General features: G+C 29.8%; 1 protein-coding gene across 2 annotated transcripts in view; it reads right to left on the reverse strand.

The window, feature by feature from the left end:
• Window positions 1-2,693: 2,693 nt before the first annotated feature.
• The window catches only part of LOC119671253 (dipeptidyl aminopeptidase-like protein 6), an 89,151-nt gene continuing 73,500 nt past the window's right edge, over window positions 2,694-18,344 (reverse strand). For both annotated transcript variants that reach the window (XM_038081796.1, XM_038081795.1), the window contains exons 2-11: window positions 7,788-7,902; window positions 7,565-7,663; window positions 7,252-7,346; window positions 7,091-7,176; window positions 6,496-7,004; window positions 6,150-6,300; window positions 3,928-5,067; window positions 3,672-3,866; window positions 3,410-3,570; window positions 2,694-3,342 (exon numbers count right to left, since the gene is read on the reverse strand). In XM_038081796.1, the coding sequence (XP_037937724.1) occupies window positions 2,996-3,342; window positions 3,410-3,570; window positions 3,672-3,866; window positions 3,928-5,067; window positions 6,150-6,300; window positions 6,496-7,004; window positions 7,091-7,176; window positions 7,252-7,346; window positions 7,565-7,663; window positions 7,788-7,902 (2,898 nt within the window). In that variant the 3' untranslated portion in view covers window positions 2,694-2,995. The remainder of the gene's footprint in view (window positions 3,343-3,409; window positions 3,571-3,671; window positions 3,867-3,927; window positions 5,068-6,149; window positions 6,301-6,495; window positions 7,005-7,090; window positions 7,177-7,251; window positions 7,347-7,564; window positions 7,664-7,787; window positions 7,903-18,344) is intronic.

Here is an 18,344-nt window from a genome sequence, read left to right on the forward strand (position 1 = left end):
AATTGTAATGTTAAAAATACATTAAGAGAATTTTTAACAGTTTTCAGTTATGAATTATGTTATTAAGATTTACATAACATCAAGGCTTCAATATGTTATTCACATATTTATGGTTGAACTGTTATAAAATAAGAAAACAAATATTAATACAATTAAATAAATTAGAACAAAACTTCATTTTATTTTAATTAAACATTAATAAATTAAAATTAAAAGTTATTTATTTTTACGAAGCAAACCATTAATTCAATACATAACATTTTGTAAAATCTATTCTAAAGTAAAAGCTGATACATTTTATATTATTGTTTTATATTTTTAATTATCAAATATTATCAATTTTGCTTTAAAAATATTTAACATCTAAAACCATTTATGAACTTCATCGCCTCTTGTATATATTCCTCCTATTCGATGCGTACACATGTGTGGCAAATGTGTTTTGGGTTGCAGTTACAAATCATCTTCGTCATAAATTCAAATACGGATTTGTTGCTGCATTTTCCAAGTAGGACAACAACAAACAAAAAAAAAAGAAGTGCTGTTGGGAAGATAAATTCTTTGAGTACTTGTGTGTATTAGTCAGTAAAAACATTGAAAGTCTTGTTGTTTGCAGTATCTGTGCGCCTAGTTTAACATTCAGTATCAAAAAAAATAATTTCAATTTTTATTTCTAAACAAAATTTTTGGTAAAAAACAAAAACAACAGTTTTTACTTTTTTAATTTAAACTTGAATTTTAATATTTATATTGGTTTCATTTTGAGATTTAGCAGGACAATGTCTATTTTATTCTATTCTATTCGGATTTTATAAAAGAATTGCAATTATTTAAAAGAAATAAAAATAATAATATAATGATATTTCATATTGTGAAAAACTAATGAAATAATAAATACAAAAATATGTAACAAATATATTTTATTTATATATAAATTAATACATTCCCTCAAAACAAGTTGAAAAAAAGCTTTTCAACCTGACATCTCTTATTCATAAAGGAAATAAATAAAAAGCGAATAAGTCTCCAAAAGCTATTGCGTATTCACCACACTAGATATGTTGTAAAAATTTTTAAATGATAAGGCAGTAAAATGTGTTTACTACAATAAAAGTAGTAATGTAACAGTGTTAAGCTTATTTGAAACAAAACAATAGCAAAAGAAATGTTGGCTTGCAGAGCCTATGGGAAACTAGAATGTCAACATGCAGTCCAAAAGGCGTCAGAATATAGAAATATGACAGCAACGTTGGGACTTCGATAACCGTGGATGATGTACAGTCAGAAAAAAAACTGGTTAGTAAGGAAAATTGGAGAAGTCAGTTACTACTTCACTCTATTCCTGGCTGGCCAAGAATACTTTAACAGCTACCTCTACGTCATAAACAAGGTAGAGCATCCAAATTACAAATATTATAGAGCTGAGGACAATAACGTTTTTTGGGCACAAAAAGTGACTAGCTTAACGAGAAGTGCTAGCAACATAAGTTGATGCTTTCTCTCCATGGTAACACGAAAAATGTTTGAAACAAAGTAAACTGGTGTGGTGTTGCAATGTTCGCTAAAAAGATTCTGAGGCTAAAAAAATGAGCAGCTGAACTATATATCAAGCAAACAGTTGTATCAAGCAAAGAAGAAGAACAAGGGTAATCATTAGAAGCAGTAGCGGGCGTGGATGCATGTTATAATGACGGAAGTTTTAAATTACTGATAGAGACCCTACCCTGAAGTAATATTTTCATAGTCTCAGGTTAAGACAAGGTCTTTAGAAAAGAAGGGGTTCAGTCATTCGGCACGCACTTTCCGAGAAGTCATATTATGGTTAGTGTGTAAGCTCTCTCCTTTTCTCTGCAGAACAAATAATGAAAAATTATATCAATCAATAAAATATGTAGTACTTGAATTAGTATGTGTGGACTATATCGCTCTTGGTTCATCTTTTGTAGTAATATAAATCTAATTTCTATATGCCTGCAGTAAGTACTGATCGTAATTTACGGATCTATATAGTTCATATCATAATTAGTGATTAATTTTAAATATATTATACTTTTATAATTCAAGCCTATTAATAAAATAAGACAATATTATTTTAACAATTTCCCATTACAAAAATTAAATTTATTTGCATCAATTAAAATTTTACATTAATTAATTATTTAATTAAGCAGTTTAAAGAACAAATCATTTGTTTCTTTTTTAATTTGTTGTTTTTTTTTGTTTTTTAGTTTTTGTTTTACATTTATACACTCATACAATGATCACATATGTATTACATAAATTTACATACACATTTACATAACTTTAACACATCGATAAATTAATATAATTAAATTCAACACTTAATGAAAAATATTTTCAAATTATTTTCGTTACATTTTCTTTATTATAAACATTTATACATAAACATTTATTTAATTTAATTTAATTAATTCAATTAATTTAATTTAATTCAATTAAAACATTTATAATTTTTCGAAATTGATAATTCTATTGTAATTTTAATTAATATAAAAAATATTTATAACATTCAGTCATTATATCACATATATAAATATTCCATTTAATAAATGAAATACACATTACAACAATTAAAGATCATTAATTTGTTTAATTAACCTAAAGTAAGCAACTTAATTCAAATTTAGAGTCTACAACTAATTTTTTAACTTAAGAAAACTCTCTTTTCGGTACTAAAACGATTAACTATTCTCGTAAAATTTAATTTTGTCTAATTTTTTCAGTCGCACAAATTTAATAAATTTTTGCCTACTGCTAACTGCGATACTAATTCTGTGAAAAACTTAATAAACAAGTTTGTTTATTTATGAGGTACATAATAATACATAATAATTAATAATACAAGCAAAATAAAAACAAGTAACTATTAACTGCTATATACACATTCAGTATAAGTTTGCACATTTCAACTAAATTTGTCTATTTTGCTAGATTTAAATTTATCTCTTAGTACAAATTTCTTTAAAATTAAAAATTATTGTTTGAACACGAACAGTCCCGTCGGATCCCAGTCATTGTCGTCATTGGGTCCGAAACACTCATCGAAGTACCATTCCATAGTCTTGTAGACATGGCTCAGCGATTTTGTTAGTGCATGGTTGTCGTCAGGGTAGATCTGATGTCTAAATTTAACTTGTTGATCAACCAATGAACGCACCAGCATTAAAGTGTGTTCCTGGTGAACAAAAGTATCTGCTGTTCCATGCATAAGCATCAAATTGCGATCTTTGATATTGCCTGCTTTCATAGTCAAATCAGCCTCCTGTAGTGCACGCAAATAATCGCCTCTAAATGGTATGTAACGCTCTGTGAAGAAGGAATCTGCGAAAAGATAAGTGATTTTAATTTTTCTATATTGCATCTTTCTATATTGTCTATATCTACTTACAATGATAGCCGAACGATACTAAAGGATTGATTGCTACAGCACATTGTAGCACTTGTTGTGAGTCCTCAATTAGTGCCATAATTGTAGCATAGCCACCATAACCCCAACCAAACGCACATATACGTGAAGGATCCACAAATTTTAAATTATCTCGCAGGTATCTGCATCAAACATCAGTCAAAATATTAGTTTTTTTATTTACATATTTCTAACATATTTTATTTATATTTATTAGAATATCTAGTTTTTAATTGTAACTTACGTTAATACGCCAAGTTGGTCCTCCACCTCAACTGTGCCCAATTTTCCATGCACTTGGGTGCGCAATAGTTCCCCCTGATATCCACTGCCACGCGCATCGATTTGTGCTACAATCATTGAACGTTGGCTACTTAAATACCAATTCCAGTCAACGTCAAATTTTTCAGTAACAGATTGAGAACCCGGTGCAGCATCACTACGGATAAAGAGAATAAATACCTTCCCTTTGAGTTTGTTTCTAATATATTTGTACTTACACATGTAAAATAAGTGGAAAAGCAACTTCGTCATCCTCACGCATACCAGGTGGTAAAAAGAGCCTTACTTGTGCATGGAATCCATGTCGTATTTCAACGCTGAATGTCTTTATCTGTGGTATAGCCAATTGCTCAAGGCGGTGGCGTAAATCCGCTCCGGAATCCAGCACAAAAATCTTTGTATTGCTATGAGTTTCAACTAAATACACACTCGGCGAGTCTGGTCCCAGGCACTCTTGTACATAATAAGAAAATTTCTTACTAAAATAGATTTTATTATATAAACAATTTTTAGGTATTTTAAAAGTGTTATCCTCGTCCTCTTCATCGGAATCGTTGCTATGGTGTTCGCCACCTGTGTTAACTAACTTAAAAGTAGAAGCAGTATTGTCACATGTCAAGCAGGTCGGTGTTGAGGAAGCTATGTAGGTGCGATTTGTTTCAGTAATGTTCAGTTTCAGGCTGATCTTGTAGAGGTGCCTTTCAGCAGGACGCTTCTCAGGAGCAGCCATGAAATAAACAATTTTATTAGTTTCATCCCAGCCCACAATTTCAGTAACTTCAAAACGGCCCATTGTTAGTGGTACCGTGCGTCGATCAAGTGAAGATATGAAGACAACATGTCTATAGTAACCATGTTCACCATCACGCACCGGAAGACGTTTTAATAGAAATCCACCTTTTATAATTTCAAAGGTTCTTTGACCATTAGTCGTATTTTGTTGTGTATACATACTGTTTTGTACATTATTGCTGTATCTTAAATTAGGTACCTGCGCTATTAGGTGTATTGAGAATATAGGAAACTCTGCTGGTAGCACCCAACCATTATCGATTGTTGTTTCAGTATGCAGTACTTGACAATCAAAGTTTGGTGCTCTACAAAAAACTGTGCTAGCTTTTGTTTGTTCTCGATTTGTGACGGTAAGAGAAAGATCGATTGCTGTAGCCCAAACAAGACTACCGATGTAGCTGCCATTGTTCATATCAGCTGGCAGTTTAATTGGTATGAGTACGATGTCATGAAGGACGGAAAGGTTAACTACATTGACGGTGATGTTGGGATTTATGGCACCAGCTTTTGGATATCTTTGAGTTCGAATTGTGGGATATTTGATTCCTTCACCCATCCATGTATATCTGCAAATAAGTTTTAAGAATATGTTTTATAATGGGTTGAGGTTATGAAAACTGTGTAAAAAATATTCGGTTTTTTACTTGTGTATATAATGTTTCCTGAGATCTTACCCTACAGTTAAAAAATTGTTTCCGTTTTTTGGATTTTTTTTTTGCATATAATTTATAAAATAATTAATTATAATTATTTTATTCAGTAATACGTAATCTTAAACAGATTAGAACAGTAGTTCACTACAAAATATGATAACGAAAAATGGTGCGTGGTAGAAGAGACATTCTCATAAAATTAAATATTCTCAATATAATGAGGTAGTGATATACGTTAAATCTGTAAAAAAATTGACATTTCCTACATATTAGAGATAGATGAACATTTTCTAAGGATATCAGTTTTGAATTATAAAAACATTTAATTATTTAAACATTTAATACATCATTAAATAAAAGTATATTTAATAGTAACTCACTGAAGTGGTTTGGTTGAGTCGTTTGGGATATATCTGGTGTTCTCTGACTGTACATTTATTACGGATAGAGATAATAAATATAAGTAATAAGTATTGAAAATGCTTTTTCCTGTCTTTGACACTGAAATCAGGAAAACATCTTCTAACGTTACGTTCTTAGGGAATATGTCGTATATAAATTTATAAGGAGCTGCATGCAAAGTATAGTGTGATATCACAAAAATTTGATTATTTTAAATAAAGTAATTTTATTTTTATTCGTCATAATAATATTTCACTGATTTTCTGTATAAAAAGTAATTACGAATAATTAATACCTAAAACTTTTACTTATTTGTCTTGAAGGCAAATCATTTCAATATTTCAAAATTTATAACTTTATAAAAAAGGTTATCTTCATCTAGGTTTGTTTTATAATTTCTCAAAAAAAAATTCAACAAGAAGTCTTATAGTTTCCCACATCGACACCTCTGTGTAATTTCAACCAATTAATTATATTTCAACTTCCATTAACCCTAGTCATCTACCAACAACTGTCGCACACTTTCACCAAGAACACCGAAAAACTATAATTTTCTTTAACACATCGTAAAATAACTTCAGAACTGAACTTACTTGTACTCATCAACGGCACTGTCGTTAAATGTTAGGAACGCCATAAACAAGCCATCTGGCGAAAATACTATATTACTATGCTGAGCGCTGAGTTCAGGTACATGCTCGTAAGTCCAATCCGGAATGCCATTGTACACTACATCAGACTGACCTGTTGATTAGTACAGCAGCAGTAGTGAAATATAAAAACCATTTAATTCATAAATTTATTATTAAATTAAACATTAAGTTGACTACAGCAGGATTTGAGGGGATGAGGAATATAAAAGCACAAAAGGCATTTAAAAAAATTTTTGGTGAGGACAAAATAGGGGAAAATTAAACATTTTGTAGTGCTGGAACACACCTGTTGTGGTAATGCGACACACCAGCTCGCCTTGAACCTTGGGCTTGTAGTAAATATCATTTTCGTACACAAAGGCGATGGCTTGGTTTAACGAGTCGTCTGCATGGTTAGCATTTGACTGAGTTGGAAAATTAAAAGGTGTAGATTTACTGGCTTCGTGTTCTGCTGTCATCGCTGCTGCTACAGTTGCCAAACTGTTCAGCAAGCCACCACTGCCCGTGGCGGGGACTGAAGAAATTGTGGGCATAGTATCTGTTGCTAGTAGGCTAGATTTTATTGTTGCTGTTTCTGTTGTTGTTGCTGTTGTTGTGGTTGTAAATTTTTGTGCAGTTATACTGCTAGGAAGCGTAGATTGAGGTTTGCTTGTAGCTAATGCAACTGTAGCTGCATCCACAATATGTGAGCTAGTGGGTGCCCATATCACATATTGCAAGCGTGGTGCATCACCTGAATTTTCTGTTGGTCCCAAAGGAAATGTATTTGCAGTTTGTACTTCGTAAACATGATTTCTAAAGTAGTTTTATGGAGGAAGAAGGTTAAAACAATTTAATTACTTTACTTTACGCAGCACTTCAGATTAAATATAAGCATATACCTTGAACCTTCAACATTGCTGTCAGATTGTAACAGCACATATTTCTGATCTGGTGAGACTAAAAATGTTTCGGCATTTAACTGACGCTGTGAATGATTAGAAATTGTTTGTGTTATTGTTGTTGTAGTTATATTTACTTTTGGTAGAACTCAAATACTTACAAATGTTGAATTGGTCATTAGCACTCTTGTTGTGTAATTGTCTAGATTTAGTATGGAAAGGCCTCCACTCGGATCACGATATATGAGTTCAACATCTGTGTTTTGTACAATAATAATAAGAAAATACACATGAGTTAGATAAATGAATTAATTAATCTTAATGCAAATGCAACTGTGCCACCAGGCAAGTGAGTAATGTGATTTGCTAGGAGACGAAAATATTATTAATGAATTAATGGTGTTTTGTGTGTCTGCTTGCCACTTTCTTGGTTCTGATTTTTTGCAACAATTTTATGTTACAATTTATACCTACCATTGTTCCAAGTGCCGTTGAATGGCTTCCAACGTAAGCTCTTGCCCAATATATCATTTAGTATTAAATGTCTGCCACGTAAGTGTAAGCCTTCATCCTCTAAACATTAACAATAGAACGAATTAAATTAATATTATTCCTTACTTTGTCTTTTTTTGTTTTTTTTGTATTACTCATTTAATTAGCCTAATATAATTCATTATGTTAATTCGGTTGGACTCACCTGGTGTCAATAGAAAAATAGAAAATATGATGAGACTAAAAACTGCTGCTATTACTAGTAAAGCTATGAATATGCCTCGCCAATTTCGTCGCTCTGGTGATATGGCAACGAGTTCCTTAAAAGATAAAATGAAAATAGAAATTATTGAAATGTTTTTATTATTTGATCTCGAATTAAGAATAAAAGCTATAATAAAATACAAAATTATTATTACGAATTTTTACAGCATATAAGGAGAAAAATCAACATAAATAAATAATTATTCCATTGTCGAATTAATCATACAGACGACTTAAGTCGTCTTTAATCACCCAGTGTCGTTTATTACTACTCCTTTTATTTCTATACACAGAGGTATAGATTTTAATATAAAATATATAATATAGATAAATCACTCCTAACGAAAATATTTTTTAAAAAATTTGTTCAGAAATGAGTAAGATAGAGGGTCTGCGAGAAAGAAAGTCAGGCTTATCAACACCGAGTTATCGAAACAGAATAGTTACAGCCTCCTCAGGGAGGTATGCTGATCTGAGGTCAGTTATTGCTTAGTCTGAGGAAGTGATAAGTAATAATTTAGTCAAGACGTAGAGAGGGGTTATGAAGAAACCTCGCAGTTAATAGAGAGAGAAACTCAACTAGCCTCAACATAATAATAATAATAACACTGACAAAAGTTTTACCTTAAAAAAATTATTATTTATTAAAGCATTAATGTAAAGCTTGAATCTCATTTATACGTACTAACATAATAACATATACGTACATTGTGCATATACAGCAATACTTGGCCCTCTTCTCATATGTTTATATTAATTCAGCTATTAAATAAGCATTTTGCTTTAATAATTCAACAGTGAAATTTAATAATTTCTTCATATGGGTATGTGCTTTCTCCCTTAAAGTCCTGGCAACCACTTGTTGCTCTGCATACTTCATTCCTCACGCTGTGCTGCCACTCTCTTTGCTTTTCTTTGTTAATTTGTGCAAATTTGGAAACCTAATTCGCCTCTACGCCTATATGGCTTAAGAAGACTTTAGGCATTCGCTTGTTTTTATTTTATTTCCGATTGTAGTTAAATTATTTTTAATATGAAATTTTAATAAAAAAATTCATAAGAAAATAACGCATTTGTTTTTGAAAGCATGAAATTGTTTTATTCTAGAAATAAATCAATTTGAAAAGTACACAGACTACGGCAGTAAAAACTAATTTAATTTCGCTCATTCTTGACTTAGTATATGTGAAGATCTAATGTTTGTCTTAAGTGTAATAATATAAGAAATGTTTTAAACAAAAAAATACGGCAGCACAGATAAAAATATTTTAGTAAAATAGTGGGGTTTTTGAACAAGAAATGACGTTGTATTACAGTATTTATATTGAACCGTGGGAAGCAAGAATCGTTTAAAATAATTCAAACATTTTGATCAAAGCAAAATTTTTTGGGATCTAACTTATTGTACCTGTCAATCAGTGAGATGGGTGAGACTCCGCTTGAAACTCCCCAGCTATCAAAGAGTAAAAGTGCCCAGATGCACTAGCTCGGTAAAGGACATTCTATTATAAAGCACATTCTAGCCTCACTCTGCTGAATATATGTAAGTCGTCCCAGTAGATAGTAACACGACTTACGTTACCAGGTTTCATGTCTACACGTCTTCCATATTCTTCCATACAAAATGAAGCTATGTTATAGGAAACACAACTACATATCGAATAATGTTCAAAGGTTTTGTTTGAGAAATGACCTATCATTCTAAGGCTTTCCGTAGTTTTACTGTTAAATATTTAACATTAAGGTTAAGGACCGTTATATTGACCATAATTTCCAGTGCAGCTATTATTATTAGTACACTCCCTTTTTATATAACTCAACGAAACGTTAAATTCCTTCCGTTACCTTGAGGTATGTTGTTTTCCTTACAGTGGTTCACCACACCAAAGTATTTTGAGGTAAGTTTAATCTGACTGTTTGATGTATGCCATCAATGCATTCGTATAGGATATAGACCACAAATGACACCTTCTACCCTTTTATATGTGTATAATGCCTTACCGAGCTTTTTTATAGCAATTTGTTCTGCAATATTATTTTCATGGAAGTCTAAAAGAGTCAGTTCAGTGCACATTAGTCTCGGTAGATTTCACGCGAAGACCTTATACTTTATTGTAAGAGATAAGATCTCCGTGTCATAGGCGTTTACCTGCAACCCCGCTTGACTTGCTCATTGTTTTATTATATTACAGTGATATTGTTATTATTGTTTAAGTTTTACATAAATGTATTTGATAATTTTCATTTTGATATTTATTTGTTATATACTAGTATTTAAAATTAGAGCATAAAGACAAATGAACCGACAAATATATTCGATAAGTTATTAATTTTGAGCTTGATTTAAATGGTATTCGTAGTTTGTTTAAATTATATTATTTTTTCAGATGATTAAAGAAAAAAATGTATTTACTAGCAAACATAAATGACATAATTAAATATAATAGGTGTTATTTGAATAATCCCATTTAAAACCAATGCACTTGATACTCTATGTGGCTTGCAATTTATTAAAATCCTTTTATATTTAGATTTTTTTTAATACTAAGTTTATAATACTATTGTCGAAAACATTAAATACTAATTAATGCCATCAAATATCTTTTAATCAAACAATATTATTTTAATATGAATTTATTTTTATATTAAATTTATACTATTGGATTAATTTACATTTAAAATAATATTTAAAAATTTTGGGAAAATTTATATAAATATAGGCAAATGAAAATGACTAAAAAGTATAGCTGACATGAAACATATAGTTTTCTTTTGCCAAATAAGACTTGGCCTAGCCCACACAAGGTCATTGGAATTTGGTAAAAACCACTCGAAGAAACTTACGACAAACCACAAAGCAATTTCTTCACGCGCAAAAAGTATCTGAAACAAAAGCGAACATTTACATTTGTATTTATATAGACACTTTTTTATTGTTTATAAATTGTTTTTTATTTGCTTTCATTGCTTTCATTGTTTTCTATGTTTTTTGTGTTGTTTTATTCTATGTGTGCAAATATGTTTTAATAGCAATTTCAACGTCACTTTTATTGCGTTCTCCAGCATCCAATTCATCATTTGGCTGTGCCAAAAATCTGCTGAATTTCGTCGAATTTTTGTGCCTTTCATCAAGGCAAAAACTTTATGAGCTGCTCGGCGTCCCAAATTAGTATAGGTTTCTGTTTTCTTAAACATTCGGTTTTATTTTGGTTCGGTACATATTAAAAAAATATAAACATTGAGGTTGTTTATGCGAATTTTTTTTATATTCGTACTTAATATGCTTTGCATTGTACGTACTTTAGAATAAAAGAATGATTGATTCATTTCAATGTTATGCTTTCAATAAAAATTCTGAAAATCCGATGGAAGCCGGGCATTATGAAGGAATCTTTTGTTGTTTTTTTTCTGTTTTTGTTTTTGTTTACAATTCACCAAGACAAGCCGTGACCCTCGCAAAATATTCCACTTTTGTGTCCGAAAAGACCTAAATTTAAATGAATGATTCTCAAAAGAAATTTCTTAAGACTTTCATTATTGTTTTAATTTAAAACAAATCGTAATTTTACAAAATAAATATTCAAAGTATTTTAAGTGGCAATTAAGGCAAGCAGCTTTTTATTTAAAACAATTAAAATCGCTCAGTATTATTATTTTAAAACAGTTGGAATTTTGGTAATAAAAATTTAGAATTGTTTAAGTAATTTTTTTCTTTCTAATTGATTTAAATACAAAATGAGCAAATTAATACGTACAGAAGTTTGTATTAAAAAAAGAATCTTCAAAAAGGTGATGGGCCAAAGTATTCAGACAAATATGTGAAAAAATATTTACTAAAGAAAAACAGATCTGTTTATTATTCATCTATTTTTTTCTTTCCAAAAAAAACATTACAACTATTACTATTAATACTATTTATCATATAGTAAATAATAGTATTAAGAGACTGCTTTAATGTATGATCGCTTTATAGAAATAATTTTTTAAAAATTTTATATTAATATTATTATATTAATAAAATATATTCATTAATATTTATATTATATATTATATATATAATAAAAGATTTCTTAAATATTTTCCAATAAAGAATAAGTAGAAATAAAGTGACAACTAAAGGTTGTTTCTTTGTATCTTTAAAATATGTTAAAATTCTCAAAAGTGTACTCGTATTGCACAAATGTCTGTCACTCACAAAGTACTAGAAAAGAGGATCACTGTGTTCCCTCAAATCAAGGACACAAAAGCAACAAAATCGCAAACTTTAATCTTTAAAATCTGTTAGAATTCTCTATATTATAACCGTATCGCACAAATATCTGTCGCTCACAAAGTACTAGAAAATAGGATCACTGTGTTTTCTCAAATCAAGGACACAAAGACAACAAAATCGCAAACTTGTATCTTTAAAATCTGTTAGAATTATCTCTAGTATACTCGTATTACACAAATGTATGTCGCTCACAAAGTACTAGAAAAGAGGATCACTGTGTTCTCTCAAATCAAGAACACAAAGACAACAAAATCGCAAACTTGTACCTTTAAAATCTGTTGGAATTCTCTCTAGTATACTCGTATTGCACAAATGTATGTCGCTCACAAAGTACTAGAAAAGAGGATCACTGTGTTTCCTAAAATGAAGCACACGAACGCAACCAAATCGTGAATTATTTTATAAAACAAAAGGACCAATGTCAATTAAGTGGACTGAGAGACTTTATAATCTTACGAAAAAGCATAAACTTAGATGAAGAGAGTTATCTTAATTTTAAAAGCATTATCACTAAACTCTATTAGAATTTATTCAAATATATTGTACGACTGCATATTGCTCTCCAATGTATGACAAAATGAATCAATGAACCGTGTCACTTCGCTATGTGAAAGACACGAAGGCAATGAAAAGGCCGAAGGTCTTATCAAAAAAATAATCGAATATCAATTAAGTGAATTTAAGATATTCTGTAATCTTACGAAGGGATATATTATGGAAAAGCGACGGTAGCGTGAAGTATCTTATTTTCAGAAACACTGGGTAAGCTGAAACGTTCTTCGACTTATAAGTGCTTTTACATATCACTCCAAAAAATTGTTATTGGTGGGATAAAGTCATACACTGTGACACCTACTATAAAAAAAAAGCAAAAGGGGTCAAAGACAGTCATAAAGATTCAACATTTCAACAACCATTAAATCAACTTGGCTTCTTACAATGGGTGGAGATGATAAAAATATTCGTACTGATTTTTAATAAGACATTGTGACATTGTGGTACGGGTGCAGTCTCAGTAAAACTTTTAAACTATAAAATTTTTAAAATAATAAAGAAATTTTTTAACGAACGAGAAGATTGCCATTGTTTTTGAATCACTTTGTACCAACATTTTTATTACCCAACCATTTTAATATTTTGTGTATATATTAAGTTTAAACATAATAACATTTTTTATAAAACGCAAAGTAATAATATACTTTTTAAAGTTTTTTGTTATAGTCACCAAAATAGCAAAGTTAAAAATATTTTATAATATCAAAAAAAAAAAAGAAACTTACAAATAACAACAAAAAAGGTTTTTATTAAAAACAACTGAAATAAATTAGTTTTTAAAACATATATTGTTTATGTTTGGTTTTTTCGGAATATCCTTAAAGCAATTATCTTTAATTGATGCCTTTTCTGTTTTATTTTATTTTTCATTCATTTAAATTTTTTTTTATATACAAAAAAAATATATTTTTAAATGGTAATGGCTTTCAGTATGTAGATTATATATAAACAGTAATTTTATTAAATTTTTTATCTGTGATATTTTTTGCATTCAATCGGACAAATAACTGACAGTAATATTCGTTTTGGGATGATCTATAGTAGCACCACAATTTACAAGTAAATTTCTATATAATAAATTAGATATGGAGAACCTATTCAGAAATACCTAATCTAATAGTGAGGAATCTAAGAGCGGGTTATACTAAAAAATATTTTTTGTCTAAATTTTTTAAATAGTTCATACAATTTTTTAAAATTAAATTTAGTAGCATTTTAATATAATAGAATTTTATTATAAATATAATATAATAGACTTTTATTTATGTATAAGTACAGAGTAGTATAATTTTTCAAATTTTTATAAAAATACATTATTTATTTAAAAACTTTTATTATTTGTTCTATTATTTCTTTTTCCGTACTTGATGAGTTTTTCTAGTGTTTTTAAAGTTTTATTGAAAAAAATGTCTGCTTAAAATTAGAACTAAAACATAATTACAGAAATATATTAGAACTATACATTATATATTGTATATATCTATAAAATATATCGTCAAAGAGGAAGAGGAAGAAGAGGGGAATACCCCAACACTAAACCCTAATCTATTTACTTTTACTACGATATATTATATATTTGTTCCTTCCAAATATTTATGCAGTATGTTGCACTATTATTTAAAAGTTATATATTTACTTGAACATAAAATACTACGTAGGGTTTAAATAGAATAATCACTCCTTCTGATAATCCACGGGATTATAGCCAAGTATTTTTATCAAAACAGTGTTCCTTAACTATAAAACCAATATTATTAATTCAATCCATTTGATATTGCGTTTATGAGATAAATTTAAGCAGAGATGATTTGCTTTAAATAAAATAATGTTTATAAATAAATAATAAGTAATAAGTAAGTTAAGTTCTTTGGTTTATATAAATTTGAGCTCAGATACTCACAGGTTTCAGAACAGGTTGTCTTAAACTCATCTTCACCTTTTTATTCTGTAAAAGCCAGCGTAAAATTTTTATTTTGTGATTGTTAGATAATGATTCCAGTAAATCCATAGGCTTCGATTGAACTAAATTGTACTTGTTTGTTAGTAAGAATATTTATGCAATTCGGTGCCTACTTTAATACTACTAGGCAGGTTAAAGTTCTTTTAGGTTTCTGGTGTGTAGCAATCACTTAAAGAAACTGGGCATTCCTTTTAACAGCTGTTGGTATATTTTTGTCTAACAGAAGAGGTGGAGGCTCACGAAAGTTGTTTCCAATTAACTTGTGGGGCTTATTATTGGTAAAAACAAAAGATATTTTATAACACGAAAAGGCAATTGAATAAATTTATTCTATAGTGGCATCTTACCATTAAATATAAGAACGAAATGACATTTATACGTTAGCCACACCAACCAAACAACCATGTACATAAATAATTATCATCGTATTCAATAATTCAACACCTCTAATGATTTGTAATTTAATGTCAGTCATGACGGTAGCGACTATTTTATTTAATAGAAATTATTTTAATAGAAATAAAAATTAAAAGAATCTTAATTTCAAAACATCTCTAACAATATGACTTATCTTAATAGAAAAATTTTAATTTTTATGATTTTCATAGGACTGTAGCATATTCCCCAAAGTCGTTGCATATCGTCACAATTTTTTTAACAATTTTGAAAAACTTTTCAATGATTCTACGTATAGAAATATGCAAATGTTTGCATTAAAGAAAACTGAAATGCATTAAAAAATAGTGCAGCTGTCAAAACAAATTCCTTTTTGTGTAACCATAACCTGAAGGCAGTAGTAACATTTTTTGTGTCCATCTACCGTAAGCAATTTTTGCGTTGGATTTTTGAAGAGCAGGCAACTATCGTGCGTGATTCATAACTCTTAAGAACGCCTGGTACATGTTGTATACATCTTGACCACTACGTAAAAGGGTATTTCCTTTGTTCAAAATTATTCAACACATATTTATCCGGCAAACATATATCAAACTGTCTTTGAAACGCCCACTGAGTCTTGAATAGTGGATGAGGATTGTAGTATTGCCACACAATAATTAAGTTGCAAATGTGCAGTGACGTCTGTTATGGGTCAACGCCAATGTGAATACAATATGGCCTTGATATATAAGTACGAGTATCTTAAAGAAAGAAAAAAACAGTAGTTTATGAACTAAAATTTGAAAATTCCTTAATGCGGTAAGTTCTTAAAATTATTGCGCAATTGACAAAGACAACCACATAATTTGTAGTCTCAAGACGAAGAGAAAGTTCTCGCTGCTCGCAAATCGAAAAAGTTTCTTAACAATTAAAACTAATTTACGTCCAACCAATTTATTGGTGCAATCTTTGCAATATTTTGGCGTAATTTTCAGGTACCACTAAAAGTAAACAAATCGATAAAATCTACAAGAAAAACAAGCAAGAAACCTAGACCAGAAACTAAAAGTGTTTAGTAATCAGCAATGCAACAGAACTCGAAGTGGTGAACTTAAGTCTCTGACGTGTTTAATTGACAAGCGAAAGCAATTAAGACTGCAAAGCATAAGTAATCGTAGTTAATTCACAATAAAGTGTGGCTGCCAAGTGAAAATCGCTATGGAAAGAATAGCAAATGATTTAGACGAACGGTGCATGCAAGAATTTTATCATGCAGATATTTACGTAAATGTATGGAAGCGTAAGAGACGGTATATGTCGTAATGAGTATGCAGTATAGTCCATTAAAGGCTATAAAGGGGAAGGCTATAAAGTAAGGGATTTGTACATGTATGACTCATATGACATAACAAATTCATATGTCGAAGCCATATGAGATCATCCATCCATTTATCGCTTCGTCTTTGCATTTGTACACTAAGTGAGAATGCATTTAAATAACTTAAAATCAATTTAATAATTTAAATTAAAAATTTGGAAAGCAACAATTTTATTATTTATAGTGATTATTTTAATGAAAATATTTACTTAGGAAAATATAAAATACCACAGAGAAATATTTAACTAAACAAACGAATTCCTTATTGCAATTAAGTTTGGCAAATAGAAATGTTCACATTTATTATCTTTTCATACTCATACAAAATACTCGCAGCTTACAAAATTGAAATTGCTAAAGCATTCCATTCGCATCGAAATGCATTCGGCGTAAGGAACTCGTAGCTCATCACGGCAGCAACTCTTCTGCAGCTGCATTGCATACTCAAGTAAAATTGAGTGCTGCCAAAGCCACTTAAAATTTCTTATTTGTGTTGAACGTTGAATGCGAATGTGAATGTTCCAAATTAAAATGCAATGGATGTTTACATTGTTTGCGGGAAGCACACACTAAACCAAATGAGGCGTTAAGGCTCGTATTTTATAGTTTTCAAAATAAATAGAAAAACATTCGCTCACAGCAAAGTTTTGCAAAATTATGATATATAGCCAGCAGGCAGACTAATTACGTCAATGTTAAATTAATGGAGATGTTCAGTGAGATGTTCAACAAAATAATGGTGCTTATTTAAGCATTTTGATTTTTATATTACCTTCGAGTGAGCTGTAGTTTGAGGATAATTAATATTATGTACATATACATTTATGAGGAAAACATTAAAAGAATTTTACATTGTATATATATAGCATATAGCACATGTTAAAAATATGTACCACTGAATTAATGAGAACAATTACAGGCGTAGAGTACATTATGGAACATGTTAAAAACACAATTTTAATATAAGCCTCAAATAGTGAATCGCTTTAGCAACTGTAAATGAATGTAAGAAAAGAAGCAGATTTTTTTCAGAGGTTTGATATTTTAAAATTGTTTAAGCTGCTGTGAAACTGTTTTTAGTGACAATTTTTTGACAATTTATATTTATTACTTTTGAAAATGATAAGATTTACATAAGAAAACTGCATCAATTACAACCTTAACCTATTGTTTAGCTCACACAAGCAGTCAATGCTCAACCTAAATATCTATAAAAAATGCTCAAGCTTTTTTTTAAGATTATCAAAAAACTCGAAATATTGTAAATGAAAAACGGTCTAATTTCAACATTTACCACCTTTTGTTTCTAATTAAATAAAGTTGATGGATAACAGGTCTTTTTGATTCAAAAAGACTGCTCAACATGCTATTAAATTTGATTGAACAATTTATTGAAGTTGAACCATTTTTGAAGCAAATTGTTACAAATTTAAATTGATTTATTGATTATTAAATGAGAGAATATTCAATGCAGGCGATCATAGTCAAAAGCTGGTGAACCTCCAAAACCATTTCCAAGCCTGGATTGATGGCAATTAAAGTTATGCCAAGTGTTTGATAAAATTGGAATAGATTTACTTATTCCAGGCTGCTCCAGCGTACTGCAATGGTTAATTCAGTCATTCAGTCATTTACTCGATTGCATGAATGCAAAAATCAAAGAAAAGCAATCAGAATCGGTTAACAGAAAAGAAGTTCTATCAAAACAATGCGAGTTTAATGGGCCTTAAGTTGAGGGTACTTGGCTTAGAAGCGTCGATGCATTCACAATATAGGGTAGACAATGTCTGAGTACCGTTTCGGGTTACCATTTATTTCGGTCTACGCAAAACACTTCAAATGGTAAAAAACTTACTGACGCTGAAAATCATTTAGCCAAGAACTGTTTTTCGAAGATAAAGTACAGAGTTTCACAATGATGGATTTATGAAGTTATATGGAAAATAGGAGACGA

The sequence above is a fragment of the Teleopsis dalmanni genome, chromosome 1 (assembly GCF_002237135.1).
Source record: "Teleopsis dalmanni isolate 2A chromosome 1, ASM223713v2, whole genome shotgun sequence".
NCBI classification, from domain to species: Eukaryota; Metazoa; Arthropoda; class Insecta; order Diptera; family Diopsidae; genus Teleopsis; species Teleopsis dalmanni.